At 39.4% G+C, this 13,535-nt stretch overlaps 1 protein-coding gene across 2 annotated transcripts; it reads right to left on the bottom strand.

Moving 5' to 3' along the window:
* Window positions 1–9,516: 9,516 nt before the first annotated feature.
* Window positions 9,517–13,254, bottom strand: FSCB (fibrous sheath CABYR binding protein). 2 transcript variants are annotated; one of them, XM_050795814.1, is made up of 3 exons: window positions 11,016–13,254; window positions 10,709–10,799; window positions 9,517–10,600 (listed from the first exon to the last, which is right to left on the bottom strand). In XM_050795814.1, exons 1-3 carry the CDS (start codon window positions 13,029–13,031, stop codon window positions 9,834–9,836), a joined length of 2,874 nt encoding a protein of 957 aa, XP_050651771.1. In that variant the 5' UTR covers window positions 13,032–13,254; the 3' UTR covers window positions 9,517–9,833. The 2 variants fall into 2 exon arrangements, with proteins under 2 accessions (XP_050651771.1, XP_050651773.1); XM_050795816.1 differs by having other exon boundaries at window positions 9,518–10,600; window positions 11,124–13,254.
* Between the last annotated feature and the right edge of the window lie 281 nt (window positions 13,255–13,535).

Below are 13,535 nucleotides of genomic sequence, written 5' to 3'. Positions count from 1 at the left end.
AGGCAGCTTTTTAAAATGCCTCATTATATAGTCATAAAATGGTTCTGCACAATTTCCAATCATTGGTTCATGTTCAATGACCTGAGGCCTGTTCTGTTTTCCTTTCTCTCAGCCAAATGTTGCCAATCTTTCCACTGTTCAACATGTGACATAACATTGAGTCAAGTTCTTAACATCTTCTTGGTCTCCTATGAATGTTTTCTAGTTAGAGTATTATAACCCAGAAGAAATGAACATTCTAGTACAGAGTGGGACAGGATAGGTACCTCCCTCACACTCTAGATACCATGCTTCTATTAGCACAACCCAGCTGTTCCATTTACTTATCACATTGACCTTACCTTAGCTAGAGCTGAATGTCTCTTCGCAATCATTTTACATTTTCCTAGTAAATTCTTCTTTCCCATTTCACAACACACACTAGTCAAAGTCTTTAACATTCTATTTAAGTCCCACCTCCAATCCCTTTCTCTTAGCTGAGGGCACAGTTTTCACAATCTGTGGAGAAAATACACGTATCCCAACCCATCAAATTAAAATACCCTATCCTAATCCACCCGATTAACATCTAAGCACCACAAAGAGTACCAAATTAACAAATCAGAACCACACATATCAGAGACCTTACCTAGTAGCAAGTTTTATTAACAACGTCAAGCACATAAGCAATCAAGAGGCACAGACAAAGGGAGAAATCAAGAACATCCTGCTTGATTTCTCAGGTCCTTTTGTTCCACATTGGACAGGAGCCACGTGGCCGAGAAGAATAGACGAGGTCTCTAAGTGAGGTTTGGTGGTCAATTTCCAGATTTGGGAGAGTATGATTACAGACCATTTCTATTTTATGCCCTCAGAGAGTTGTAGAACATATGTGATAGTTTTCACGCCTTACAAATCCGTAAACTATAGATGCATTTATTATAAGTAATCTGAAGTCAGAGACACCTATAAAGGACATTCCATAGGTGACAACTCTTATCCTAACAAATATTAGTCTATTTGCCCAAAATATAGTTACCACGTTTACATGGAGATTTGACTGGCTCAAGAGCCTTCTTTGCTTTCCCTCAAAAGCATCACTCTTGGTAATCAGGGCAGAAATGAATCATAGGTCTACAGCTTTAACTCCTTCCTCCCCCCAAATCTATATTTATCCATATTTATTATTGTCATAAGGAAAGAAGTCCCACTTTACACTAATCAGGTGCTCTGAATACAATTCCCTCAGCTATCCTCCTTCATTATACCTTCGATATAATTTTGTTTTCATTTTTATTATGTTCTCTTTCTCTTTTACTGTACCCTCTGATATAGCTTTAATGTATTCCTACCTACAAGCATATTTTCCTTACCATATAAATATATTAATGATCTCTCACTTAAAAATGATTCCTTAATTGGTTATTATTCCAGAGACATCTAACATCTCTCTGTCTTTACTATTATAACTACAATTGTTGATACTTGCTTAGACCTAAATGTGACTGTTATCCCTAATATGGAACATTTATTTATGTGTTACTTAAACCACAGAAGACATTTTTAACTGCCTACTGAATACAGTCATCCCTCAGTATCCTTGGGAGATTGGTTCCGGAACCCCATGGATACGAAAATCCATGAATGCTCAAGTCCCTTATACAAAATGGTGTAGGATTTGCATATAACCTATGCACATCCTCCCCTATACTTTAAATCATCTCTAAATTACTTATACCTAACACAATGTAGTGCTATGTAATAGTTGTTCTACTCTATTTTTTTATTTGTATTATTTTTATTGACAAGGAGTAAATGTCAAAGAAGGTGGGCACTAGATTCAAGGGAGTTCTCATAGAGAAGATACTGGCTGAACTAGGAGTTGAAGGATAAATGGAATCACATAAGTTGGAGATAATGTTGACAAAAGTGTTTAAAATAAGGAAGACAAGACTTTTAGTTCTAACAAGATTTCTCTCTGTTTTACCATGCTAAGTACAACTATAAACACTGGAAATAAAATGAGACAACCAAAAGAGAACTTGGAAAGGTAGAGAGTGAAAGGCAAACTGGTTAGCGACCCCAGGACTAAAGGAGAAACACAGTGGCAGAGCATCTCTTACACCCACCCAACTGAAGAAGGTGATGTGATGCAAGCCCAATGTTTCCCAACTTCCCACATAGCAACAGAAGGCAGCCCAGGTAGGGTCCTTCCTCCCCTGGACGGAAAAAGAGTTCTACCCACAAGACCAGGCAAGTCCTGCAGGCCCCACCCCAGCCCCAGCAGTGCAGATCAATCAGAAGCCCCAGTGATAATGAGGAGCTAGAGGAAGCATTTTCTGTTCACTCTACACACACACATTTCCTTACCTAGAAACACTACTGAAACTGACAAGGGGGAATCCTGCCACAGAATTGGCTAGCCCAGAAGCCTCTTTGTCCCCAGAGGCCTCCTCACACAATAAGAGACACAGGCCGGATGTGCCCATGTGGGAAGCTGCTTCTTTTTGGTGAAAATGAAACTTCCCTCCCCAACTTACAGGTTCCAGGCAGCCTGGCCAAGAGATGCTCCGTCTGCCCCCTCAAGTGGCACTGGTAGGAAACAGTGGGAGTCTCAGGTAAATTAAGCAGACTAAAATAACACCGCAAAGGCTCTGATAATTAAATTTTCATTGGAACCACTGTCCACAAAAGATGGCCAAGACCTGTATGCTAAAACTAAGCATGTCTGCTAAAATAAAAAATTTAAATAGGACCCAGTGTGTCCTAACATACTAATAGCAAAATGCCCAGGATACAAATGACTAAAAGACAATGAACAAAGAGGCCTGGGAGTATAAAAATCATTGTCAGATATAGCAAGAATAGAAAAAGGTATCACCAGAAAGAAGGTATCCAGGTAATAATAATGAGAGCTGGAGTCACATTTGTTGCTGATAGTTTACTAGACACTGTTCTAGGAACATAAAATGAATGAACTATTTTGTTAAAACCATTCTATTGATTAGGTATTGTTCTTATTATTTCTGTTTTTGCATGGATAAACTAAGGCATAGGGAGGTTAATTAACTTGAACCAGTCAAACAGCTCATAAGTGATGGAGTTAGGATTTACAAACTTTCAGTCACACTCTCAGCTTCCACTCTATACTTAGAGTGATATAAAGTAGGATACAGTAGATTGTGAATGGCCATGACTGTCTTTTTAAGGGATCTAGATTGTATTTTGTAGGCAAACGACTACATGAGCAAATCTGTGTGTTAAAAAATAACTCTGGAAATAACAAAAAGGATTAATTACAAGAAGAAAGACTAAAATAGAAAAAGCAGATAATGGCCGTAAGTAAGCAAAAGAAAGGACATTAAGAATTTAAACTACACAAGTAACAATATCACTGAGGAGAGGCTATTACCAGGGATAAAAGGAAATTTTAACAGGAAGACATAATAACTCTAAACATTTATACACCTAATATCAAAGGTTCAAGACACATGAAGCAAAAATTGATGGAACTTCAAGGTGAAATAGATGAATACATACTATAGTCAAGGATTTCTTTTTTTTTTTTGAGATGGAGTCTCGCTCTGTTGCCCAGGCTGGAGTGCAGTGGCACGATCTCAGCTCACCGCAAGCTCTGCCTCCCGGGTTCAGGCCATTCTCCTACTTAGCCCCCCGAGTAGCTGCGACTACAGGCGCCCGCCACCATGCCCAGCTAATTTTTTTTTTTTTTTTTTTGTATTTTTAGTAGAGACGTGGTTTCACTGTGTGAGCCAGGGTGGTCTCGATCTCCTGACCTCGTGATCCACCTGCCTCAACCTCCCAAAGTGCTGGGATTACAGGCGTGAGCCACTGTGCCCGGCCTATAGTCAAGGATTTCAACACACCTCTCTCAATGATCTATGGAACAGGTGGATAAAAGTCAGTAATGATATAGAAAAACTGAACAACCTATCAACCAATTGTATAAACGCTTCAACCAAAACCAGCAGAATATTTTAGAACACAGAGCACTTACCAAGAGAGGTCACAAGTTAAGCCATAAAACAAGTATCAATAAGTTAAAAAGGTACAAATTAGACAAGTATTTTATGACAAAGAAGTAATTAAATAGAAAACTAATAGCAAAAAGGAATCTGGAAAACCCCAAAATATTTTGGAATAAAATATATACCCTCTTAAGTAACACATCTGTCAAAGAATAAATCAAACACAAAATCACCAACTCTTAACTGAATGAAAATGAAAATACAGGCCGGGCGTGGTGGCTCAAGCCTGTAATCCCAGCACTTTGGGAGGCCGAGACGGGCGGATCACGAGGTCACAAGATCAAGACCATCCTAGCTAACATGGTGAAACCCCGTCTCTACTAAAAAAATACAAAAAACTAGCCGGGCGAGGTGGCGGGCGCCTGTAGTCCCAGCTACTCCGGAGGCTGAGGCAGGAGAATGGCGTGAACCCGGGAGGCGGAGCTTGCAGTGAGCTGAGATCCGGTCACTGCACTCCAGCCTGGGTGCCAGAGCGAGACTCCGTCTCAAAAAAAAAAAAAAAAAAAAAAAAAAGAAAATACAAAGAATTGGATTGTGCAGAATACAAACAAAACATACTCAAAGAAAAATTAAGGCCTATATTAGAGAAGAAGTAAATATTAAATTATTAACCACAGATTTATCTAAAGAAATTAGAAAAAGAAGACATAAGTAGAAGTAGAAAAATAGAAATAATAAAGAGTAGAAGTCAATGAATAAGGGAAAAAATAAACAGCAAAACCAGTAACACCAAAAGTCAGTTCTTTGACAAGATCAATGAAACTAGTAAATCTCAACCCAGACTGATTTGGGAAGAGAGACAGAGAGGCAGAGACAGAGAAGATAGAAGTTACCAATGTTTATCCATATAAGATATGAATAATTATACCGTAACTAGAAATAAAACATCATTACAGATCCTATAGACATAAGAAGGATAAAAAGAAATAACAAACAACACAAAAACCCTATTTTTATTAAAGATATCAAAATTTTAGTTAAAAATTCTCCCAGAAATAAAACTCCAGGCCAAGATGACTTCCCTGCTGAATTCTGTAAAACATTTAACAGATGACACCAATTCTGCGTAGTACCTATCAGAAAAATAAAGCAGAGGAATCACTTCTCACTTCATCATGTGAGACCAGCATTATATTGATACCCAAACTAGACAAAGACATTAAAAAAAAAAAAAAAAAAAACTATAGATCTATTTCTTATGAACATAGTTGTAAAAATTACTAATAAAATTTTAGCACAAATCCCCAAATATATAAAACAAATAGCACATTATGACTGTATTAGTTTGTTTTCACACTGCTGATTAAGCATACCCAAGACTGGGAAGAAAAAGAGATCTAACTGGACTCATAGTTCCACATGGCTGAGGAGGCCTCAGAATCATGGTGGGAGGTGAAAGAAACTTCTTACACGGCAGTGGCAAGAGGAAAATGAGGAGGAAGTAAAAGCAGAAACCCTTGATAAACCCATCAAATTTCATGAGACTTAATTTACTATCATGAGAATAGCACGGGAAAGACCAGCCCCCATGATTCAATTACCTCTCCCTGGGTCCCTCCCACAACACGTGGGAATTCTGGGAGATACAATTCAAGTTGAGATTTGGGTGGGGACACAGCCAAACCGTATCCATGACCAAGTAGGAATTTTCCAGGGAATGAAAGGTTGTTTTAACATTTGAAAAAATCAATCAACAAAATTCACTGCATTAACAGACCAAAAATGGAAACCATATGGTGATCTTAATAGATCCATAAAAAGCTTTTGCCAAAATTCTACATTCATTTCTGATGAAAAGACTCTCAGCTAAGTAGAAATAGAAGGAAATTTCCTCAACCAGAGAGGAAAAAGGCATCTATGAAAAACTTACAGCTAACGTCATACTCAAAAAGTCCTGATGATTTCCCCCAAGATCAGGAAGAAGGCAAAATGTTTGCTCTCACCATTTGTATTAAGAGTTCTAGCCAGTACAATAAGACAAGGGAAAGTATTTAAACAAGAAAGGAAAAATTAAAACATGTATTTGCAGATGATATGATTGTCTGTATAGAAAATTCTGAGTAATTGGCCTGGCACGGTGGCTCACGCTTGTAATCCCAGCACTTTGGGAGGCCGAGATGGGCAGATCATGAGGTCAGGAGTTCGAGACCAGCCTGACCAAGATAGTGAAACCCTGTCTCTACTAAAAATACGAAAATTAGCCAGGCATGGTGTCACACACCTGTAATCCCAGCTACTTGGGAGGCTGAGGCAGAGGAATCACTTGAACCTGGGAGGCGGAGGTTGCAGTGAGCCAAGATCATGCCATTGCACTCCAGCCTGGGCAACAAGAGCAAAACTCCATCTTTAAAAAAAAAAAAAAAAAATTTAAAGAAAATTCTGAGTAATCTACAAGAAAAGCCACAAGAGGTAATAAATGAGATTGGGAAAATCTCAGTATTCAAAGCCAATACAAAAAGTCAACTGTATTTCTATACAACAGCAACAAAAAATTGGAAGGTAAAATTTTAAAAAAATTTAATAGCATCAAAAAAATAGAATGCCTAATAAATTTTATAAAATCAAAAGCTACAAGTCATCTGAGAGAAATTAAAGAAAGCCTAAATAAATGTAGACCTATGTTAGTAAGTGTGTTCATGGATCAGAAAATTTGTTATTAGTAGGATATCATTTCTTTCCAAGTCGGTCTTTAGATTCATTGCAATCCCAGCAAGTGGTTTTGTGGAAATAAACTAATTCAAAAATTTGCACTAAAGTGCAAAAGACCTAGAATTGTTAAAACAACTTTTAAAAAGAAGAAAAATATTGGAAAACTAACACTACCTGATTTCAAGATTATAAATCTACTGGTTTCAAAACAATGTTGAATTGATGTAGAGACAGACATGAAGATCAATGGAACAAAATAGTGCACAAAAATATACACCTACATATATGATCAATTAATTTTCAGCAAAGGCTCCAAGGCAGTTCAATGAGGACAAGATAATCACTTAAACAGTGTTGGGAGAAGGGGCTACCTATATGTCTGAAAAAACAAAAGTTAACCTCATATCTCTTCTCACATCACATGAAAAGATTACTGATGACAGATCTTAGAATTAAGCATAAGATACAGAACAATAGCATTTTTAGAAGAAAACTTAGGAAGAAATCTTAGTAATGTTCAGTTTGGCAAACATTTCTTAAATTTGACACATAAAAAAGAAAAAGCATGGGCTTCACCAAAGAAGATATGCAGATGGCAAATAAGCACATAAAAGGATGCCCCAAATTATTAGTCATTAGAGAAATACACATTAAAATTACAAGGAGATAGCACTATCCTCCTAGTAGAGTGGCTAAAATGAAAAAGACCAACCAGTCCAAGTGTTGATGAGGATGTAGAACAACTTTAACTCCAACAGCTGTTGGTCAGAATATAAATGGTTTATCACTTTGGAAAACAGTTTGACAGTATTTTTAGTCAGACATACACCTATCACACAGTCAGACCATTCTATACCTAGATATTTCCTCTAGAGAAATAAAAGCATATGTCCACACAAAGACTCATATGTGAATGTTCATAGCAGCTATATGTAGAATAGCAAAAACTGGAAACAACCCAAATGTGTATCAAATGAATTTTAAAATTTTGCAATATTCATATAATGGAATACAACTTTGCAATAAAATATACTTTTACTATTTACGTCACAGTCTATAAAAATGCATAAAAATTTCTAGTGACAGAAAACAGATCAGAAATTGCTTGTATGTATGGGGTAGAGGGGTGGAAGCAGGGAAAGAGAAGTTACAAATGATCATAATGGTAACTTTTGACTTATAGCCATCTTCATTGTTTTCCTTGTGGTGATGGTTTCATAGGTGTATACATGATGTCAAAAGTCATCAAATTGTACAATTTAAGTAAATGTTATTTATTTTATGTAGGTTATATCTCAGGAAAGCTATCTTTAAGATATCTCACATTTGAGAAAAAAAAAAATTAATGGTTAGCAGCCTGACATCATTCTTACATTTGGTAGAGATTATCACCTGTATGCGTTTCTATTCACACTGAATTTTTGCCAATGTTCAATGTATTTAGATTTTCTTACTTATATCTGTCTCCTAGAAGCATCAAATCAATGTTTCTTGACCTAAATTTTCACAGGTGCACCTGTTGGAACTTATATTTGCAGCACTTTTTAATTTGACCTCCAGAATCTCATGAATATACTTGTTTACTATTTATACAGTGTACTATGTATTTATATATATATATATATATATATTCAGATAAATATAAGCTCCACCTCAGCTCCAGAAACATCCAATTCTTAAGTGTTGAAAGTTTTTCCATGTGCCAGTTGATAGATCCCATCTTAAGCATATTTTCATTCTAGTATAACTCTGTACTCTGATGTGGCTTCTGAATTTAAAAAGAAAACAACAATAGAAAATCCACAATAGAAACAAAAAGACCTAATTTAGAAAACCAAGTTTAACTGGATTTAAGTATCTCAGAAAACATAAAATGGAGGACTCGTACATTGCAAAAAAAAAAAAAAAAAAAAAAAACCCCTCATTCTACATAGTGTAGAATAACATTTTCAACCTCAAATTTGGCACATACAAGAAAGAGTGTTCTTGCAATAATTTTTATGAAATTCTCAAAAACTTACTTAAAATATCATATACTCTTGATTACTGAGGTAATGAAGAATGTGACAAAAATCCAACAATGATAGGACATCAAAGCTTAATGAGGTTTGAAATCATTAACCTAGAGTTCTCACTAAATAGAGAAATACACTGACAAAATTTTAAAATGTTCTGATAAAATTATCTCAACATTTCAGCACATTGAGATTAATTTGTAGCTAGAGAAAATATTTTCCCAACATTGTTACAACCATGGAAAACTAGATGCCCTTTAATAACAGACATCTTAGAATATGTATTGTTAAGGCTTGATGCTCTTTAAAAACTTCAACAGCTTTTACTACAGTAATTTGATTTTATTCTAAGTTGTTCTTCATTACCAGTTCATAGAGCAAAAAGCATAAGCCAAACTTCCAAAGGACTCATCACATTCTCAGTTGAAATCAAATTAAAAACTAAACACAGGAATGTGCTCTCAAGGTCATCTAAGTATATTTTTCTTTATACTTGCACACCGTTTTCAGTACTTTATGACCATCTTCATTTTATTGAACTGAAGATTTTTACAAAGGAAGTCAGTCTTTCTATCCAGACATTGAAACGTAAAATGTGTAAGAAGATAAAGAACACTTAGGCTAAAACCAGGAAAGTAATGCTTGTCTCAGAAGGAATTGAATGAAAAGAAAATAAGAGATATGATTAATTATAATAAGGAGAAAGAGAACATCACATAACTTTAGATGTGTGACTAAGACTCAAGGAATTTAAAGTAGATGACAGATCTGCAGAAAAGACACTGGTTTTTCCACTAGAAACTATATTGACTCATAATGGGAAGGCAAAGAAAAGATGACTGCAGAGTAAACTTCACCCGTGTCAATAAGTTTACCGTAGGAAGGATATTTTAAGTTATTTTTTTTCAATTATAAACTTACTTTTAAAATAGGTATTTTATGTGCCATCAATTTGAATGAAAGTAACATAAGTAATTTTTTACTGCTACAGTTTTTATTGTTCATTTTCCAACCTGTACTCCAACTCTTGGGGTTCACTTTAATTTGCCTTATTGACAAAGCTACTTCCAGCTGCCCACCCTTTTCTAAAGTATGTTCTTCCAAATCCACGTAGCTTCTGATTGCTAGCTTAGGTACAATCTGACTACAGTTCAGGAGGACGATTTTTTAATTGTATATGAAAGACACCTTCTATTTCAAGAGTGGGAGTCTGTCCATCATTAGTATTAGACAAATCTTTAGATCCATCATTGGTATTAGACAGAATTTTTTTTGAAACATCTTCAAATTTTGCTTCACCTTCCAAAACAACCAATCCTAAATTTATTGCTGGAATTCCTGCCGCCTGCGGTGACTGAAATTCAGTAGACACATTCTCTACCAGCACCTCATCTTCAGGGGTTTGTTCAGATGGTGGAGGTGCAACTTCAGCAGAGGCCTCTTGTATAGCAAACTCGTCAGTCAGAAGCAAATCAGCTGGTGGGGAATGTTTGTCAACAGGGGCCTCTTCCACAGGGACCTCATAAGCTGGGGGAGAGTGTACTGCAACAAGGGTCTCTTCTATAGGAGTCTCCTCAGCTGGTGGAGACTGAACATCAGCAGGGGCCTCCTCAGCTGGTGGAGACTGAACATCAGCAGGGGCCTCCTCAGCTGGTGGAGGCTGAACATCAGCAGGGGCCTCCTCAGCTGGTGGAGGCTGAACATCAGCAGGGGCCTCCTCAGCTGGTGGAGGCTGAACTTCAGCAGGGGCCTCCTCAGCTGGTGGAGGCTGAACTTCAGCAGGGGCCTCGTCAGCTGGTGGAGGCTGAACTTCAGCAGGGGCCTCGTCAGCTTGTGGAGGCTGAACTTCAGCAGGGGCCTCGTCAGCTGGTAGAGACTGAACATCAGCAGGGGCCTCCTCAGCTTGTGGAGGCTGAACTTCAGCATAGGCCTCCTCGGCTGGTGGAGGCTGAACTTGCACAGGGGCCTCATCAACTGGTGGAGGCTGAACTTGCACAGGGGCCTCCTCAGCTTGTGGAGACTGAACATCAGCAGGGGCCTCCTCAGCTGGTGGAGGCTGAACTTCAACAGGGGCCTCGTCAGCTGGTGGAGGCTGAACTTCAGCAGAGGACTCCTCAGCTTGTGGAGGCTGAACTTCAGCAGGGGCCTCCTCAGCTGGTGTAGGCTGAACTTCAACAGGGGCCTCCTCAGCTGGTGGAGGCTGAACTTCAGCAGGGGCCTCCTCAGCTGGTGTAGGCTGAACTTCAACAGGGGCCTCCTCAGCTGGTGTAGGCTGAACTTCAGCAGGGGCCTCCTCAGCTGGTGTAGGCTGAACTTCAACAGGGGCCTCCTCAGCTGGTGGAGGCTGAACATCAGCAGGGGCCTCCTCAGCTGGTGGAGGCTGAACTTCAGCAGGGGCCTCCTCAGCTGGTGGAGGCTGAACTTCAACAGGGGCCTCCTCAGCTGGTGGAGGCTGAACATCAGCAGGGGCCTCCTCAGCTGGTGGAGGCTGAACTTCAGCAGGGGCCTCCTCAGCTGGTGGAGGCTGAACTTCAGCAGGGGCCTCCTCAGCTGGTGGAGGCTGAACTTCAGCAGGGGCCTCCTCGGCTGGTGGAGGCTGAACTTCAGCAGGGGCCTCCTCGGCTGGTGGAGGCTGAACTTCAGCAGGAGCCTCTTCTGCAGAAGCCTCTGTAGCTTCTAGAAGCTGAATTTCAGCAGAGGCCTCTTCTGCAGTGGTCTCTTCACCTGATGGAGGCTGAAGCTCAAGAGGGGCTTCTTCTATAGAAACTCCCTTAGCTGATGGAAATTGAACTTCAGTAGGCGCCTCTTCTGCAGAAGTCTCCTCAGATAGTGGAGATCGAGTTTCAGCAGGAGTTTCATATGCAGGAGCCTCTGTAGCTGCTAGAAGCTGAATTTCAGCAGAAGCCTCTTCTGCAGGGGTCTCTTCAGCTAATGGAGACTGAACTTCAGCAGGAGCCTCTTCTGCAGGGGTCTCCATAGCTGTTGAAAGCTGAAGTTCTCCAGCCTCTTCTCTCCGAGCCTCTTCAGGTAATAGAGGCTGAACTTCAGCAAGGGTCTCTTCAACAGTGGCAGGCTCTACTTTAGCTGGGGCCTCTTCAAGGGCGCCCTCAGCTGGTAAAGGCTGTACTTCAATGGGAGCTTTTTCAGCTGAGGGAGACTGAATTTCACCAGGAAGCTCTACTGAAGGAGACTTTTCAGCTGATGGAGGCAGAATTTCAGCAGGAGGCTCTTCTGAAGAGGACTCTTCGGCTGATGGAGGCAGAATTTCAGCAGGAAACTCCACTAATGGGGCCTCTTCAGCGGGTGGAGGCTGAGCTTTAACAGAATTCTCTGCAACTGCAGTGGCTGCCTCAGCAGCAGGAGTCTCTTCAGTTGATGGCTGTACTTGGACATGTGTCTCTTCATCGGATCTGGGCTCTGCCTTAGCAGTGGCCTCTTCAACTAATGGAGGCTGTATTTCAGCTGGGAATTTTTCTGTTGGTGGAGGCTCTATTTCAGCAGAAGCCACTTTTTTAACAGCAAAACCTTCTTGTACAACAGGTGTAGTTACTTCTTCCCTAAGCCCATCTTCTAAAAGTACCGGTGGACCATTTTTAGTCTCCTGAGTAAATGAAGTTCTGCTGATGCTTTTCTGCTTAATTTCTTCATTGCTGCTTGTTGCTGGTTGAAATTCAGGATGTTCACTAGCAGAAATCTTTCCTGAGGATTTACGTTTCCGGGCACCTTCCTTTGACTTTGTAAAAGAACTATCTGGCCTGGAAATAGCCACTATTTCCGATTCACTAAAGTATGTCTGTTGTTCCTTGTCCACTTTTTCCACATGGGGGATGTGCATCATGGTCCAGTATTCTGTACGGCTGGTCTGCTGAGATCTGTCCATTTTTAGTTGAACTAAAGGTATGTTTGGTGGAATTTCTACTTCCTGAACACTCTCTGGCAATTCAATAGCTGCTTCTCTAACGTCAGCTGACTTTTCTTCAGGTACCACGGTTTTCTCAACTAACTTGACTTCTTTTTTCTCTTCTACAATGGTGTCTGTCTGGAGAGACTTACTAGTCATTTCCTGTCCACGCTTTCTCTTTGTCCAAGTTTGCTGAAGTTCAGAAGATACTCTAATAGACTCATAGGCTTTGGCAGAGTAGTTGCCTTTGCTTTCAGAAGTATTACCAATACGATGGGTAGCTTTGGGGCTAGATGATTTTGGTATGGGCATGTGTTTCTTTTTCTCTATTACATCAGTTTGCTGGGATTTGTCTACCATTGGTTGGCTGGGTCGTCTTCTCTTTCGAATTTCTTGCCTACCTGCTGAGATAGGCTTATCAGAGTCATCACTTTCTTCCATTTCTAAGACTAGTGATTTCAGATTTATTAATTTTCAAGTGATGGCCAAAAATCACAAACGTACCAAGTGTCGAAGACTTTGCCTTTCTTAGGTGTCATTCTGTTGAGCTCCCTCAGAAAAAAAGTAATTTATAAGTTATTACATTCCATACTACACTCTTGTTGGATCCCACCTTATTCAGTAAGCATCTTTCTTGTTTAGTCTCTGTTATAACTAAATATCACTTTTAGAAGTTTCCTTCAAGGGTCTATGACATCATAGCCAATTCTGCCTTCAGGATTCCGTCAGTGGTATTCCTAGGGCTTTTAAACTTAGTATACATCCATAGGTAATGGCTGCAAGTGAGAATCTACTTTTTGAAACAAGTCCAGTTGAAAAAAGCATTTGTCTACGAAAGAACATCAGGTAAATTCCAGTAGTGCCACTTTCTAATTGCTGAAATTGATGCTTTCGAACTTTCAGTTCTGTTTTTTTCATCCTATTATCAAAGACAGTAATGCAGAA

This window comes from Macaca thibetana, chromosome 7, assembly GCF_024542745.1.
Source record: "Macaca thibetana thibetana isolate TM-01 chromosome 7, ASM2454274v1, whole genome shotgun sequence".
In the NCBI taxonomy this organism is placed as follows: Eukaryota; Metazoa; Chordata; class Mammalia; order Primates; family Cercopithecidae; genus Macaca; species Macaca thibetana.
The sequence above is the reverse complement of the archived record's forward strand: the minus strand, read 5'-3'. Positions and strand labels throughout refer to the sequence as shown.